Source organism: Euphorbia lathyris, chromosome 4 (assembly GCF_963576675.1).
Source record: "Euphorbia lathyris chromosome 4, ddEupLath1.1, whole genome shotgun sequence".
Taxonomy (NCBI): Eukaryota; Viridiplantae; Streptophyta; class Magnoliopsida; order Malpighiales; family Euphorbiaceae; genus Euphorbia; species Euphorbia lathyris.
In genome coordinates, this window is record NC_088913.1 from 31,673,572 (window position 1) to 31,690,503 (window position 16,932).

The 16,932-nt window shown below is 37.7% G+C and overlaps 1 protein-coding gene and 1 long non-coding RNA gene across 4 annotated transcripts; one reads left to right on the forward strand and one right to left on the reverse strand.

The window, feature by feature from the left end:
- The first annotated feature begins 947 nt into the window (after window positions 1-947).
- LOC136226532 (uncharacterized) lies at window positions 948-7,687 on the forward strand. Of its 3 annotated transcripts, XR_010687763.1 has the most exons (3): window positions 963-1,154; window positions 1,480-1,560; window positions 2,236-2,610. It is a non-coding gene; the product is annotated as an uncharacterized lncRNA (long non-coding RNA). The 3 variants fall into 3 exon arrangements; XR_010687762.1 differs by lacking the exon at window positions 2,236-2,610 and adding an exon at window positions 3,920-7,687 and having other exon boundaries at window positions 948-1,560; XR_010687761.1 differs by having other exon boundaries at window positions 948-1,560.
- Window positions 7,688-9,837: 2,150 nt separating this feature from the next.
- LOC136226531 (feruloyl CoA ortho-hydroxylase F6H1-3-like) lies at window positions 9,838-11,128 on the reverse strand. The gene has a single exon (XM_066015063.1). The coding sequence runs from the start codon at window positions 11,056-11,058 to the stop codon at window positions 9,973-9,975; it is 1,086 nt and encodes a 361-aa protein (XP_065871135.1). The 5' UTR covers window positions 11,059-11,128; the 3' UTR covers window positions 9,838-9,972.
- Window positions 11,129-16,932: the final 5,804 nt, after the last annotated feature.

Consider the following 16,932-nt stretch of genomic DNA (forward strand, 5'->3'; position numbering starts at 1 on the left):
TTATTAAGTTTCATTTAATTGTAGAAAAATACTTACCAATCAAATCTTTCCAATCTGATTTGGGGAGGGGAATATCAAACACATACCAAATATTTTGCAGATCATGGGAAACTTCAACGATCCTTTTGTTCTTACATACTAGAACATAATGGTTGTGTCGAATGAAAACACATGCATATTATTGAAACTAGATTAGCTATTAAATTATGCTCATTTGACTGCTTCTTTCTGGTCATACGCATTTTATACAACGGTATATGTCATTAATAGATTACCTACATCAATTATTAATTTTTCTATTCCCTATCAAGTATTGTTGGGAATCTTGAATTCATAACTATACTCAAATGCGTATTTGTTTATGTTATCCTTCGCTTCAGTCTTATAGTCATTATAAGTTAGCTCCATGTTCAACTAAACGCATCTTTTTAGGGTATCGTTGACTATATAAGGGTTATAATTGTTTTGAACCTGTCTCTAGTAAAATCTATATCTCACATCATGCCCATTTTATAAACATAATTTTCCATATTAAGTTCTTATTAAGAAATTTACTGATATCCATTATACTTAGCTTGCGTTCTTAGCAAACTTGGTTGTTACTTCCCCCTGTTGACATGTAATATGTCAACAACAACCTCACATACTGAAAATAATATAATTGTTCATTAGTACAGAAATGACCTATAGCCATGCCTCATTAGGTACGGTTGTTTTCAATAACCGAAGCTAAAGATCATTAGAGTCGGTTATTTCAAATAACCGACTCAAAAAAGATATTATTTGAGTCGGTTATTTGTAATAACCGATTCTAAAAATCTTAAATTAAGAGGGCACGTATTTTTTAGGGTCATTGGGGTCGGTTCTAAAAAAACCGACACTAATAATCCTAAATATTAGGGTCGGTCCATGATGAACAGACGCCAATTACTGGTTATAGGGTCGGTTGTTTGCTCAACCGACGCCATAGATTCTTTAGAGTCGGTTAAGAGACCCGATATACTTTTCTTCTCCTTCGCTAATTGACTATCACAGAGCAAATTTGTCCTTCCTCCTTTGCGCGAAACCTCTCATTCCATGTTTTGAGTTTGAAGCTTCGTCCTTGCTGAGCATCGGTTTCATTCGTGTTTTGACACAAAAAAGAGGCCAGTTTGGTTCGTGTTTCATTCTCTCCTTTCTTTTGTCATGGGTTTCGTTCGTGTTCTGTCTTCAAACCGTATGGGTTTGTTTGTTTATGATATGGGTTTTTTCGTTTTCTGTGTAAACTGACTGGGTAGTTGGGTTGATTGCGCTGAGATTATTGATATGCTCATGGGTTTTTTTATACCATTAGGGTTCTTTCTTGTTATAGTTTTCTTGTTATCGATTTCTTCCATTTGCTTTAGTTGCTACGATATATCTCTTATTGGTGTTATTATGTGGATCAGTTGCTAAGATTATCGATTGTGCTGAGATTATTGTTTTATCCATGGTGAAAAGGCTAGGTTAGAAATCTGACACTGTCAAGTGGAAATCGAAATCTCCTCCTGTTCAATTTTGAAGCTGAAATTGAATTGTCAGGTAAGTTTTGTTTTTCCTTAATCCTTGGGTATACTATGTTTTGCTTCTTCTTCCTTACCAATTCAGTGTTTTCTGTTCTTTCTCTCGTTGAATTTGGTTTTACTTTTTCTGGTTTTTGCTAAGTTCTAGTTTTTGGTATTCTTTCTCAACTTATATGGTTACTAATATACCGGAGAAAATAATGAAAAATATAAAGCCAAAACCATCCATCAAGAACAATAGAGCAGGTACCCTACCTAAATAGAATAATGAGAGGCTTAAAGAAATCAATTCAAGGTTGCATTCTCATATCAATTAAAAATGATGTAACCTTTGGAAAATAAAGATAGCCATAGGACAAAAATAAGAAACATGAACCTTAATTTGTCATTTACAAGTTACAACAACAGAGAAGCATCCAGTTCAGTGGTAACTATTACATTTAATACCTATTTGACATTGCTTTATACGTACAGTTTTAGTCTCGCCATGAAAGCATCAAGTTGAATCCATGATAAACAACAATCTCTCTGTCCTCTTGTGCTAAACTAAACTACCACTTTCAACTCCTAATGGCTACATTAATTATTTTATGTTTTTGAAAACCAAATTGCTCATATTTTGCTTAGAAAAATCCACTTCTATACACAGGTCATTATTAATTTAGCTAATTCTTTTCTTTTCTATGTATTGCAGTTGCTCTCTGTTGCTTTGTGTATTGCATTACTCTTTGATTCTTCTAGTTTAAGCATAGATACGAGTTACTTAGCTATATATATCCTATGTCTGCCATCATGCTAAACTACAATCAATGAGCACTTCCCTCATGGGGAATTCATTAAAGAAACTCCCCTCCCAAACCACATTCCAGAAGATGCTAAACTTGAAGCATACCGTGACGAGACAGGAACGATGCTTGAAATTATTCGTGTCCCAAAAATCGTCTAGGTCCAAAAGAGCATGAAGTTCGTGTATGCCTTCGCTCTCTCCTCGAAGTGAATGGCCATTTTTTGCTTGATTGCACTTTTTTTATACATAGATACATATATACATATTACTCATCTTTTGACATTTGTTGATACTTTATATTGTTGATCGTAGGCTTCATTTGTTGAATTACGTGGCCAAGGTTAAATAAGAAAAATGAAAAGGAAAAAACGCAATCTCATACTGATTCAACTTTGCACTCAATGTCCCTTAACTAGTTTTAAGCACTTAGTCATCCGAATTCAATCCAATTACAGTCAGTAATGAAGCATATACTTGTCAAATAAAGTCTTGCTTTGCATTCTCTGTTCTGGTGCTTGATTTGCAATGTTTTCATTCATCATAGTTGTGAGAGCTTTTTTCTAAACAATTTTCGCTAAAGTATCTGGTTGTGAGAGCTTTTTTCTAAACAATTATCTGGTTATGCTGCCGTTGATTTTGATTTGCAATAAATTTCTAGGCCTAGTTAATTTCTCATTCAAAATTTAATCCTTTTAATAAATCTTATGTCTTGTCAAAATTGATAGTCCCATAGTTAGTTGACCATGCAGTTCTTTGTGCATTATACAATCAGAATATTGGATATTTGGATCCTAATTGATAGTCACATAGTTAGTTGACCATGATTTAGATATAGCACGGTATGGGGCTTATTTTGCAGATCATATGCCGTGTAACATGCATCCACTTCTTTATCTCCTCTGCTTTCATCACCAAACAATCCATATTGCTATTTATGTAAGACCCCAAATAATGCCAAAAAAGTCCCAAATATGACTCATGTAGCATTCATCATGTTATTTTCTAAGGAAAAAGACGTGGGAAAATTTAAATGCACAAGAATAGGAATTAATCCAATCCTTTCATAAAGTCTAGAGTTGTTAATTTCAATTCAATGCCATAAAATTAGAAATGCAGTTGAAGAAATTTACTGGCAGAATTGAACAACTAAAATAAGAAAAATTTACTGGCAGAATTGAACAACTAAAATAAGATTAGTACATTCGAATTTATTATGCACACACTAAGAGCTAAAGGAGTAGCAAGATGCATTTTCTGTGACCCATATAGTGACTTTTTTGAGAGAGTGGGAAAGTGTATTTTGGCATTATATGGTCATATTAGAAGCAACACCTGTCATTTCTCTTATGGATGTCATGTCTTTGTAAACACCTGATATTTGCAATAACCACGATTAATATATAAAGTCCAATTAAAAGTTTATGTTCCACAATGTTGTATAAAAAACAAAATTCTAATATTTATGATAACAACCCAAATTATTCTTGAATAAGGAATAAGGGAAAATTAATAAAAATAATGGCAAACCATTATTCCTTCTAAAAGAGATATTTATACATGATTAATGTGGAATTAATGATAATTAATGCAGGGGAGAATATGCAAATAATGAGGAAAAGAAAGGAGTCTCTAGCATTATGCCACGTCACGTGGACCATGGCGAGATACGCCATAACGAGATACGTCCGATGAGAGCAAGTAGCGGAGACCCGCCATAGCTCTCAAGGAGAGCGTACATACGCCTTGACGGATCAATGAATATGAAAAGGGATATTCATCTTATTGACAGAATATTATCCCAAGGACCAAAAGGGATATTCACCTTGAGAGCACCGCAAGAAGAACCGGATGGCGGATCTCCACAGTTCAGCTCAGTGAGATCCGCTGGCGAACCTATGAGGCGAATCTCCTTTTTCACCTGATTCATCACAGTAACGGCTAACCGCCGACTCGGCCATAAAGACCATTAATGAGCTATCAATTAGCTAACCGCCAGGTTAAAGGTAACCAGTAACCGCCAGCTTAAAGGTAACCAGTAACCTCCATTAATGGAGCATTAATGGAGATCTTCTAGTTGCTGAAGGTTACGACTTCTTAGTTATATATAGCTTGCATCCCTAGGCTATCAAGGTACACATTCACTTACTTTTCGTCAATTCAGTTTGCTCCCTTGTTCTTCCTTACTGACTTTGGCATCGGAGTGTCCCCGACCGATCCCAACGGCGCCTCACAGGGAAGTGCTCCGATCAAGGACCAGAGGTTGCAGCCCTAATTTCCATCCGTCCTCTGACAATGTACATTCCCACCAGCAAAGGAGGAGTAATGATTAGCGGGAACCAAAAGGTGGCTAAAGAGACTTATACTCGGCGTCACTATCAATCCGCCCACAATCCAAAGAGGACGAAGGTGAGAAATATTAACTTGTCACTACAGCTTTGGGCGACACAGAAATGCTCCTTATTGCTGATGGAAAGCGGGTGCGGATCGCCAAAGGATTAAAACTTGAGATCAAAGAGGATGTTAAAAAAGTTCTCATTGTGTCTGAAAGCGTATTTACATAGGAGAATGAGATCCCCACAGGAGTAAGCCCAGATGTGATTACTCATAAGTTAAACATCATTGAGGATGCGGTTCTAGTTGCTCAGAAAAGACGGAACCATGGGCCTAAAAATCAGTATTTTTACATATTTTTATATGTGCATTAAACTGTTATAGTATCCTATATTTTATAATTTATTCTTTCTCGCCATACTTCTTATATTCATTTGCCTAGCTTTTAGTGCTGATATACGCCCAATGGCTGGCAAATGAAAAGTTCCACAGACAGATCAATTACCTCAAAGATAGGACAATTGATCCCATCACGGGCGGATCCCCTTTCCACAAAGATAAGAAGCACAGATCCTCAGGAGCTTTCAAATGAGCTCAACTCTCTCCTCAAAGACAGGAAAAGGATTGACCACCATCAAAAGCGGGTTAAAATCGTCTCAAACATGAGATCATTACACCCTCAACTTTCTCCTCAAAGATAGGAGAACACTCTCATGGGCGGATCCATCTTTAGATGATCACCATTCGAGAAAGAGTTAAAACATTCCTTGGACGCAAGGACTTTACACTCTCTCACTCCCTTCCCAAAGAAGGGTTCACAAGTCTTACGGGCGGATCGCTTCACCTCAAAGATAGGTAGCAAGTTGATCCCCTAGGCAGCTTTACTTCCTCTAGAAGGAATAGAACAGCTTCTAAACCTTCACAAAGGTTCACACATTGGGGTACGGCTGGCCACCTACCCTAAACAATCGGAGAAATCCTAAACCAGATTCTAGAAAATTACTTTCTAAAAGATATAATGCATTAGTAAAAATAGTTCTGGAAAGTAAAGGGTTCATCCAGTAATGAAGCCTCGTCTTCATCTCCAAATAATGAAGCCTCGTCTTCATCCAAGCAATGAAGCCTCGTCTTCATCTCCAAACAATGAAGCCTCGTCTTCATCTCCAAGTAATGAAGCCACGTCTTCATCTAAGTAATGAAGCCTCGTCTTCATCTCCAAACAATGAAGCCTCGTCTTCATCAAATTAATGAAGCCTCGTCTTCATTCAATTCATGAAGCCTCGTCTTCATCCAATTAATGAAGTCTCGTCTTTATCCAAACAATGAAGCCTCGTCTTCATCAAAGTAATGAATTCACGTCTTCATCATAGAAATAACAAAGTCTCGCCTCCACAAAATGCACAAAAGTCCCTAAATGGCTGATCATTCTTACTGATCCCTAAGGGCGGGTCATTCTCCTCAATATGGAAAATAAGTCCCTAAAGGCGAATCATAATCCTATGTGGTAGGAACAAATGGTCCCATAAAGGGCAGGTTATTCCTTTCTAAAGGAAATATAACTCTCAAGAAACACCTAGAGGATAACAATGAATACGGTTGGCCACCTATCCACAAGGAAGCAAAAACCCCTAAAAGTGCATCATATCCATATATGATCCCACATAGGGCGGATCTTGTTCATAAAATCCCGCATAAAGAAGCCCCAAAAGGTGCATCATATCCATATATGATCCCACATAGGGCGGATCTTGTTCATAAGATCCCGTATAAGGAAGCCCCAAAAGGCGCATCATTTCCATATATGATCCCCCATCTAGGGCGGGTCCACTTTCCTCCAAGATAGAAAAATAAAACACCATTTAGACAGCCCTAAAGAGCTTTTTATACCTTTAGGGTGGCTTCTGATAACAACCCAAATTATTCTTGAATAAGGAATAAGGGAAAATTAATAGAAATAATGGCAAACCATTATTCCTTCTAAAAGAGATATTTATACATGATTAATGTGGAATTAATGATAATTAATGCAGGGGAGAATATGCAAATAATGAGGAAAAGGAAGGAGTCTCTAGCATTATGCCACGCCACGTGGACCATGGCGAGATACGCCATAACGAGATACGCCCGATGAGAGCGAGTAGCGGAGACCCGCCATAGCTCTCAAGGAGAGCGTACATACGCCTTGACGGATCAATGAATACGAAAAGGGATATTCATCTTACTGACAGAATATTATCCCAAGGACCAAAAGGGATATTCACCTTGAGAACGCCGCAAGAAGAACTGGATGGCGGATCTCCACAGTTCAGCTCAGTGAGATCCGCTGGCGAACCTATGAGGCGAATTTCCTTTTTCACCTGATTCATCACAGTAACGGCTAACCGCCGACTCGGCCATAAAGACCATTAATGAGCTATCAATTAGCTAACCGCCAGGTTAAAGGTAACCAGTAACCGCCAGCTTAAAGGTAACCAGTAACCGCCATTAATGGAGCATTAATGGAGACCTTCTAGTTGCTGAAGGTTACGACTTTTTAGCTATATATAGCCTACATCCCTAGGCTATCAAGGTACACATTCACTTACTTTTCGTCAATTCAGTTTGCTCTCTTGTTCTTCCTTACTGACTTTGGCATCGGAGTGTCCCCGGCCGATCCCAACGGCGCCTCACAGGGAAGTGCTCCGATCAAGGATTTTTTCCCGAGTTATCAATTTATCAAATAACTCTATTTCAATATTTATAATATATATAAATCAATCAATGTCTAGCATGCTTTTAACTGTAATTAGTCTATTTTCAGGGAAATTACAGTTGTGATAATTAATGCATTTGAGAATCCGTCAAAGGTCGATATAGCAGAGATGATGGTGGGATTTCACCACTGCAGTTATGTTTATTTTATTTTATTTTTGATAAAAATGCCACTGCAGTTATCTTTATGAATATTGAATCAAAGCTTGTATATACAACAATTAATTTTTTGTGTTCGCAGTTGATTTCAGTAATATACAGCAGTTAATTTCAGTTATATACAACAGGTTATTATTGAAAATATTGTGAATTTATAAATATTGAATCAAAGCTTGTATATATATAGTAGGTTAATTAATTACTATATATTTGTGTACATTTTTTTTATTTATTGATTTTGCATTTACTTTTAGTAATAAAATAGGATCAATCTCGATTACAGTAAACGACTGAGGGTAACTAATCTCGTTTACGGTTAATTACAGTAATACAGCAGGGAAAAAAATAGAGCATTGCTGTAAAATTGCTAAAAACAATAACATTATCAGCCACGGTTGTTACAAACAACCGACTCGAATGATCAGAACAATGGAGTCGGTTGTTACGAAAGATCGTGGCTAAAGACCCCTTTAGCCATAGTTGTTCGTAATAACCGTGGCCAAAACATAGGGTATTGGAGTCGGTTATACGTAAAAACCGACTCTAATGCCTTTTTGGCCACGGTTAAGCAACCGTGGCTAAAGACGCCAAGTATTTGCCACGCCTCTTTTGGCCATGGTTGTACAACCGTGGCTAATGACAGTAAACAACCGTGATCGTAGGCCATTTCTGTACTAGTGGTTGTTACAAATAATATTGAATCACGCGCTACAGTGCCTCCACTAAATGTATCACATGCCTCATCTTCACCAACCGATGAGTCCTCTTTGATGCACTATCTAGGGATAAGTCATGTTTCGCTAGACAGCGCGTCCCCTGTATTGATTCAGACGCCTTTCCTGCCCAATCAGGATTTTTCCAAGCTTCCTATAATTCCTCTTGTTGTTGATGTTGCCACATATCCAAATGCTGATAATACACAATTCTTCTTCAGAAACAAGTTCTCCACTTATTTAGGCACTTCAAGAACCAGCCAAACATTCACATCACATGGTTACTCGATCCCAAGTTGGAACTTTTAAACCAAAAACGCTCACAGCTACAGTGCATATTGAACCATCAAAATTTTCATAGGCTTATAAATCGCAAGAAAGGGGAGATGCCATAGGTTCTAAGTATAATGCATTAATGATGAATGACATATGCGCAGTTTGGTTGCTCTCCCTCCTAGAGCCAACCGCATGGATTGTCTTTGGAGTTTTAAAATAAAAACCAAAGAGGACGGTCAGATAGAATGGTGTAAAGCTCAGCTTGTAGAAAATGGCTATGACCTGGGATTAATTAGATTGAAAGTTTTAGTCTAATGGTCAGACCTACCACAATTCAGTTAATTTTTACATTGGCAGTTTTCTATGGCTAGAGTGTTATTCAACTTGATGTATCTAATTTTTTTTACATAGAGATGTAGTATGACGCAACCACTTGGATTTGTTGATCCTTCACGACCTGCTCATGTGTGTCAATTTCACGATTCTCGGTATGGCTTGAAACAGTCACCTCAAATGTGGCAGGAAAAATTAACCTTCAAGTAACTATTTTTCAGGTTTCAATAAGGTTCTAAAACTAATATCTCTCTATACTTTCTTACTGTGGAAATTTCAGGGTGTTTTGTCTTATCTATGTTAGTGATCTCCTTATTATAAGCAACAATTTGACCGTGGTTCTATTTTAGGAACCCACATTTTCAATTTAGAATTTAGGGGGATTACAGTATTTTAGGGGGGTTAAAGTAGACTGGACTTATCATTGATTGTTATCAGACAAAGTATTGTAAAGCTATTCTTGAAAAATCAAAGATGCATGGTAGCAAGGTAGTCTCAACTACAACGAATCCTTAAGACAAGTTAAGCACCGAGGATGGTGCATTATTGGCCAATCTAGGCATGTACCATAGTGTTGTAGGAAAAATTCAGTATTTGACTTTTACTTGCTCGAATATTTCAATGATGTTTTTTTTTTTTTGATAAAAGTGGAAGGCTCAAGCGTCCAGGAATATTTCAATGATGTTAATAAAGTCTTTCAATATATGCATGCACTACGAGAATCTCATTAATTGGCGGTTGAACACATTGTTAAATGGTTCCATCTCTCATGGTTCCGATAACTATATTGTTTAAATTACACTACATGGCTTGCATTGTAGAATTTGTATAGGATTCCACTATTAACGGTTATGTCATATTGTTGTGTATTTATATATGCACTCTTTATTAATGAAAGCTAAGTAAAGAATTGTTTTCATTATCTCAACTGTTTTAGTAAACGATATTCATAAAATAAGAATGTATTATATTTGCATACATGATTTCAATAAAACAACAAATGAAACATTGTTAACTACAAATTACAAACAAATATGACTATGCTCAGTATTTGTTTAACTTCATTAATCAATTAATCAAATTATATCTCAGCAAAGGCAACCGTCTTCTTCCCGTCATGAGCTTTCCTAAAGAAATGTTTCACATAATCAGAATACAAAAAGTTCTTATACTTAGGCTTCTCACCCGTGGCAAGAATTTCCGGCAAAGGTCCGATCACATCAGTCGGCTTCGGGTTAATGAAAATAGGAATTGAAATTCTGTTCTTACTTCCACTAGCAATCACACAATGCTCGACACTTCTGTATCTGCCATTACTCAAAATCTGAAGTGCATCTCCAACATTGATCACAAGTGATCCTTTAATGGGATTAACATGAACCCATTCATCTTCTTCACTTTTCCCTTCGTTTACCCGAACATAAAGTCCTCCGATTTGATCTTGGAGGAGAAAAGTAAGAGATGATACATCGGAGTGCCGGCCAACCCCAATAGTGAGATTAGGATTGGGGCATTTAGGATAGTAATTAAGATTAATCCTTTTGGATCCCATAAGTTGTGATTCTTTAGTTTGATCAATCACCTTGACATTCAAATTCTCCATTAAAGCAGTCATTAGCTTTGTGCAAAGAAGCTCAGACTTCTTCATGTATTCAAGGCACTCATCTCTGCAGGCAGCAGGCCAAATTGAAGAAGCTTCATCTTCAGAAACATAGAAGAGACTCAGATAATCCTTCCATTCAAGAGCTTTCTCTGAATCAGGACTGAAGCTGGTTCCATACCTAACATTGTTAGTAGATGAAAAGTCCTTTGAGAACTTGTTTTTCTCGGCAGCAGGTAACCCAAAGAAACGATGAGTTGCATTCTGAACACCATCAAGAACCTCAAGAGGAACACCATGGTTAACAAGCTGAAAGAATCCAAATTCCTCAGCAGCTTTGCAAATAGATTGAGCAATTTTGGGGTCATTTTCCCAATTGGACATGTCAATAACAGGTATGGATTGTTGTGGGATGACATTGATCAGTGCTTCTTTGGGCTGGACAAATTGTTTGGGAAGGCTTTTAAGGTTCAAATCAGAAAGACCCTTAACACCATTTCCTTGGTTGATTACAAAATTGTTGAGATCAGAAGAGGTATTATCAACTACTGCCATTGCTGGAGCCATTGGTTGAAGATTGAAGGTAAGAAAGTAAGTAAGGAAGGAAGAATTAATGAATTGGTGATGAATGAAGATGAAGTGAATATGTATATTTATAGGTGCTTCACATACAAATATCCAAATGCTGAATTTCGAAACACCTACCTACCTCGGCCGGCTTTGGTACTCAAGAAACTGCTTTATCAATTGACTGGTCAGCATCGCCTATGTTTGACTGGTTTGTTTTAGGAATTTACAAGGAACCCTTCTCTATCTGTAAAAGTAAGAATAAACTATTTGTTAGTCCTTATCATTTTACTTATTTTAAGGGTTTTAAAAAATTTCTTAATCTATTCAAAAAAAAAAAAAAAATCTTAATCAATTTTATTTTTTTATATAATGTACAAATTGTCCTTAGTAAAAAATTTATCTTTTTTATTTTTAAATTTAATTAACAAAATCGTAATAAAAAAATTGTAATATATATTTATATACACACAAGTAAATATATTATTTATTCTCTTAAATTTTTAAGTTTGGTACGATTATCCGTTCCTGTCGCCATCTCCTGCAAATATTAGATCATATTTCAGTTAATTTTAGCAAAAGGTCGGCCAACCAAGTTGCGCACACTTTAGCTAGTGTCGCCGTGTCATTGGTCACGCCTTCATTTTGGCAAACAGAGCCCGATTATATTCATTCTCTTTTGTTCAATGATGTAATGTTCCTCAATCTTCAATAATATTTCCAGAGCTTTTCTTCAAAAAGTTTAATTTTTCTATTATTTAATATAATATCTGTAAACTAATCTTACATATTATTATGAATTTTGATTAAAAAAATTAAAATTATTTTTTGTTTTATTTATAAATTTTATTAATAAAAAGTATACATTATAAATTTATATATCTCTACTAATTTTATAATTATTTTAATACTTTTATTCATTTTTTTAATAAAATAAATATATATCTAAAAGGGTAATTTTGTTATTTTTAATTTTATTTAGTCTGATTTGACCATTGATTTTAGAAAAATAATTAAAGAGTTTATTGAAAATAAAATTGAAAAACTTTTTAAAAAAAAAAAAATTACGCACAATGCGCTTACATTAAAGAAGAAAGAAAAATCTCCATCAGACCCGGATGTGATTCGAACCCATGACCTTCCAAAACATAGGTAAGAAATATATACTTATTTTTAAAAACATAAGGAGTATACCCTACCAAAAAAACATAAGGAGTATAAGACTACTAATAAAATATGTAAAAATATAGGATCTTATAAACATTTACGTATATAATTAATAATTTATACTTACTCACTCACTAATACAAGACAATAAGATTACCTGAGTTATTTTAACGATCTTTTTTTCCAAATGTTATAATATATAACTAGTTTTTGGCAAACCAAGAGAAATCCAAAAAGACAATAAGATTACCTGCATTGGTTTCTCACAATGACAGCAGCTCTATCTGGCTCTTCTCCAGAATTGAACTTGTTAATCGGTGCTCCGTCATTTCTAATCATGATCAGCACATCACCATCCTATACAGAATGAATGGGACTGACTATCAGATCTCCCTGGTCTATGGAAGCAACTCTTCGCATAGGCGACAGCTTCTTTGGGACTCGATTTTAGCTATCAGAGGATGCACAAAGCAACTGGTCATAGGCGATTTCAATGCAGTGACAGGAGCTCATGAAAAAACTGGTTTACCTCCGTCCGCCAGCAGTTGTCGGAACTTCAGGAACTTTATCAGTGACGGCAATTTAACTGAAGTTGAGAATTTGGGTCTCCAATACACTTGGTCTAATGGCAGAATAGGTTCTGGGCATGTTGAATGTAAGCTGGATAGGGCTCTTGTTAGTGACGATTTTATCAATGGTTGGGATAGGCTTAGCTGTTTGGCTTTGCCTCGAAGCAACTCAGATCACAGTCCACTTATTCTCTCTTGCTCCTCAGGTATCACTAGAAAGGCGCGGTTCAGGTTTCTTACTATGTGGACCACCCATAGTGATATCCATAAACTAATCTCTGATCACTGGAATGACAGTCACCTCTCACTTCCTCCAGCTCAGCTTCTCTGCCACAAGCTTAGAACTCTAAGGCCTAAATTCAGGACTTGGAATTCTGAAGTTTTTGGTCATACTGATAACAACATTGCTGCGGCTATGGCTCATCTAGAAGAAGTTCAAGCCTCGATCTCCAGTATGGGATTAAATGAGGATCGTCATGCCTAGGAAATGGAGGCACAACAGAACCTTGATTTGCAACTCTATAGACAGGAATTGCTCTACAGGGATAAGAGTAGAGAAAAGTGGCTGGCTGCGGGTGACCGCAACTCAAACTTCTTCCACCGGGCAGCAAAAATTAAAAAGGTGCGCTCCTCGCTCAACTCTATGTCTATTAATGGTTCTATGGTGAGCAATGAAAATGTAATCTCACATCATATTGTGGAGTACTACACTTCTCTATTCACGGGAAGTAGGAGGAGGATTGACTACACAGCTATCAACTCTGTCATCCCAAATATTGTCTCTGATCTTGACAATGAGATGCTCACTAAAAAGCCTACGCCTGAAGAGATTAGAAAAACTGTCTTCAACATGAGCAGTGACAGCTCGCCTGGGCCTGATGGATTCGGAGGGGTGTTCTATCAGCATTTTTGGGATATTGTTGGATCGGATGTTTGTCGAATGGTCCTCAGCTTTTTTGATACTGGTTGTATGCTCCCGGGAATGAACTCTAGCATTATTGCTCTTATTCCCAAGGTGGATGGAGCGAATGAAATTCATCAATTCCGCCCAATTGCCATGGGTAACTTTAATTACAAAATAATTTCTAAGATTTTGTCTGACAGACTAACGTCCATTGCTGCTGGCATCATTTCCAACAATCAATTTGGTTTTATCCCTGGCAGAAGCATTCACCACTGCATTGCTGCGGCTTCAGAAGGAGTCAATCTCTTGAAGAAGAAGTGTTATGGTGATAATATGGCTCTCAAAATTGATATTAAAAAAGCCTTTGACACCCTAGATTGGAATTTTCTCTTAGGAGTCTTGGAGGGGTTTGGTTTCTCTCTTCAATTCAGAAGCTGGATTTTGGAAATACTCAAGTCTGCCAGAATTTCAATTGCTTTTGGGGATGGTCTAAAGGGATTCTTTGGCTGCTCTTGTGGGGTTCGTCAGGGCGACCCTCTTTCATCCACATTGTTTGGCTTAGCAGAGGACTTCTTGGGAAGATGGCTGTCCAAATTGGTTAGGGAAAACAGATTTGATCCAATGATTTACACTGGTAGTGTTGCCTTCCCTACTCATCTTCTGTACGCAGACGATTTGATGCTGTTTGGGAAAGCCTCTTTAAAAAATATATCTTGTGTCAGAGATCTGTTTATTTTCTATGCTAGCATCTCGGGCCAGGAGGTCAATTGGGACAAGTCTCAAGCTATTTTTGGCAACTCTGTCACCGCGGTCCGCAGAGCTCGATTGGCTGATGTCCTTGGAATTAGGATGGCTTCCCTTCCGATTAACTATCTCGGAGTCCCTCTCTTTCAAGGAGCTCCAAAAGCTCGCTATCTCCAGCCTCTCCTTGATAGGTTTCTTAATAAATTCAGCACTTGGAAGGGTAAATCGTTGTCTATTGCGGGTAGGCTCACTCTGATAAAATCCTCCCTGACAGGAGCTCTCATTCACTCTTTTCTGATCTACAAATGGCCGTATAATCTCATCTCCCGTGTCAACAAAGCAGTTAGAAACTTTCTCTGGACAGGAGACATAGATAGAAGAAAGCTAATTACGGTTCCTTGGAAGGTTTGCTGTCAGCAGCTTCAGCATGGTGGGTTGGGCATTAAAAACCTCAGGACATTCAACTCTGCGTTGATTGGAAAATTCAGTTGGGAATTAATTTAGGGCCAGAGTCACATCCCCACTCTTCTCCGACATCGATTCCTAGAGAAATCGGGTCTGGCCAGAACTTACATCTCCAATTCCTCTATCTGGACTTCTGCCAGATCTATTTTTGACCAAATTCGACTTAACGTCTCTTGGTGGTTCAAGGAGGGATCCAATCTAAACTTCTGGACAGACAGGTGGATCCTTCATGTTGTTGCTGATCAAATTGGGATTCCTAGGAAGCATCAGAGAAACCTTTTTAACCCCATTCATGAATTCTGAATCAATGGAAATTGGACTGGGCTACAGTTGCTACCAGCATAAGTTCAGGACAATATTAACAACACTCTTTGCGTTGATTATGTCATCGATACCTGCATTTGGCATCCTGCGGACTCTGGCAATTTAACAGCTAAGCTTCTCTACCTTTCTCTCACTCCAGGGACTACGATTGAATGGCACAGGCTGCTGTGGAACCCTTTCATCCCTCCTAGGCGTGCGATGACCTGCTGGATGCTTATCCATCGCAAATTACCAGTTCAGGAGCTGCTGCAGTCCCGCGGCATGTGCATGGCGCAGAGATGCGAGTTGTGTAAGCAGTACAGTGAATCTACAGATCATCTTTTTCTGTTTTGCAGCGTTACCTGGGATCTTTGGAGAATGATTTTTCGGTTCTTTGGTATAACTTGTTTCACCAGTGTGGATTTTGCTGATTTCTTTGCTAAAATCAGAACTGTGCGAGTTAGATGGGACTTGTGAATTGCCTGGAAATGTGCTGTGATCACCTGCATTTGGTTTATTTGGACTACTAGAAACAAAGCAATTTTTGACTCTGAGCTTCCTTCAATCCAAATCCTGCGCAGAAGGCTGATGTTCTTCGTTGGTGAGTGCATGCCTTCCTCGCGTAATAACAATTAGTCCAACGACACCGACTTTGCAATTGTTAGATGGCTTCCGCCGTCGAGAAACAGGCTGAAAGTCAACACTGATGGTGCTGCTGACAACCTTTTGGGTAACGCAGGTGCAGGAGGAATATTCAGAAATGCCAGAGGCTTCGTGGTTGGCGCCTTCGCGTTTCCTATTTCAGATGCACAGGCTCATGTAGCTGAGCTCCGAGCGATTATTTATGCAATTGAAGCAGCCTGGGATAGAAATTGGAGAAATTTATGGATAGAATCGGACTCAGCTTATGCGGTTCGACTGCTTAGAAACAATTCTCTCGACGTTCCTTGGATCGTCAGAAGGGAGTGGTCCCGATGTATCCACAGACTCGCTTCTATGCATGGACAGTTACACATATTTTCAGGGAGGGAAATCAAGCGGTGGATCGTCTGGCTGGTTTCGGTAAAACTACAACCTCTCTGAACTGGTGGAACACGGAACCTCACTTCTGTCAAGCTTTGGTTTTTGATGACCTCTGCAATGTAGCACATATTCGTTTCTTTTAATTCCCCTCCCCCCTTTTTCCTATTTCTTTTATTTTCTTCCTCCTCCCTCTCTCTGTATAGTTTTCCTTTTTTTATCAATAATATTCGGGTTGGTGGCTGCGTTGGGGGTGTCAACCTAGTTGGGATGTCCAGCCTTCCACCGCGTCCCATTCTTTGATTCAAAAAAAAAAACTAGTTTTTGGCCCGTGCGATGCACGGATTCATCTTAAAATTCAAAAATATAATATAATAATTACAATTAATGATATAAAGATGCTATATAAATTAAATATTATTATTTTATTTTCACATTTAATTTAAATAATTTTTTTATAGATAAATATAATAATATAATTAAAAATTAATATATTATATATCCTGGCACCCTCCCTTCTTCCAGCCGCCGATGTGTGCACTGTTCCCCTGCCTAGTGATATCAGAAACGGGAGGATTGTCGATGTGGTGGACTCTGAAGGGGACTGGATCTGGTCTAAGTTTGAGATGTTCTTAAGTCTTGAGACCCTACTTAGTATTCGGGGAGTGAAGGTGAGTAATCATGAGGAAGACTTGGATAGGC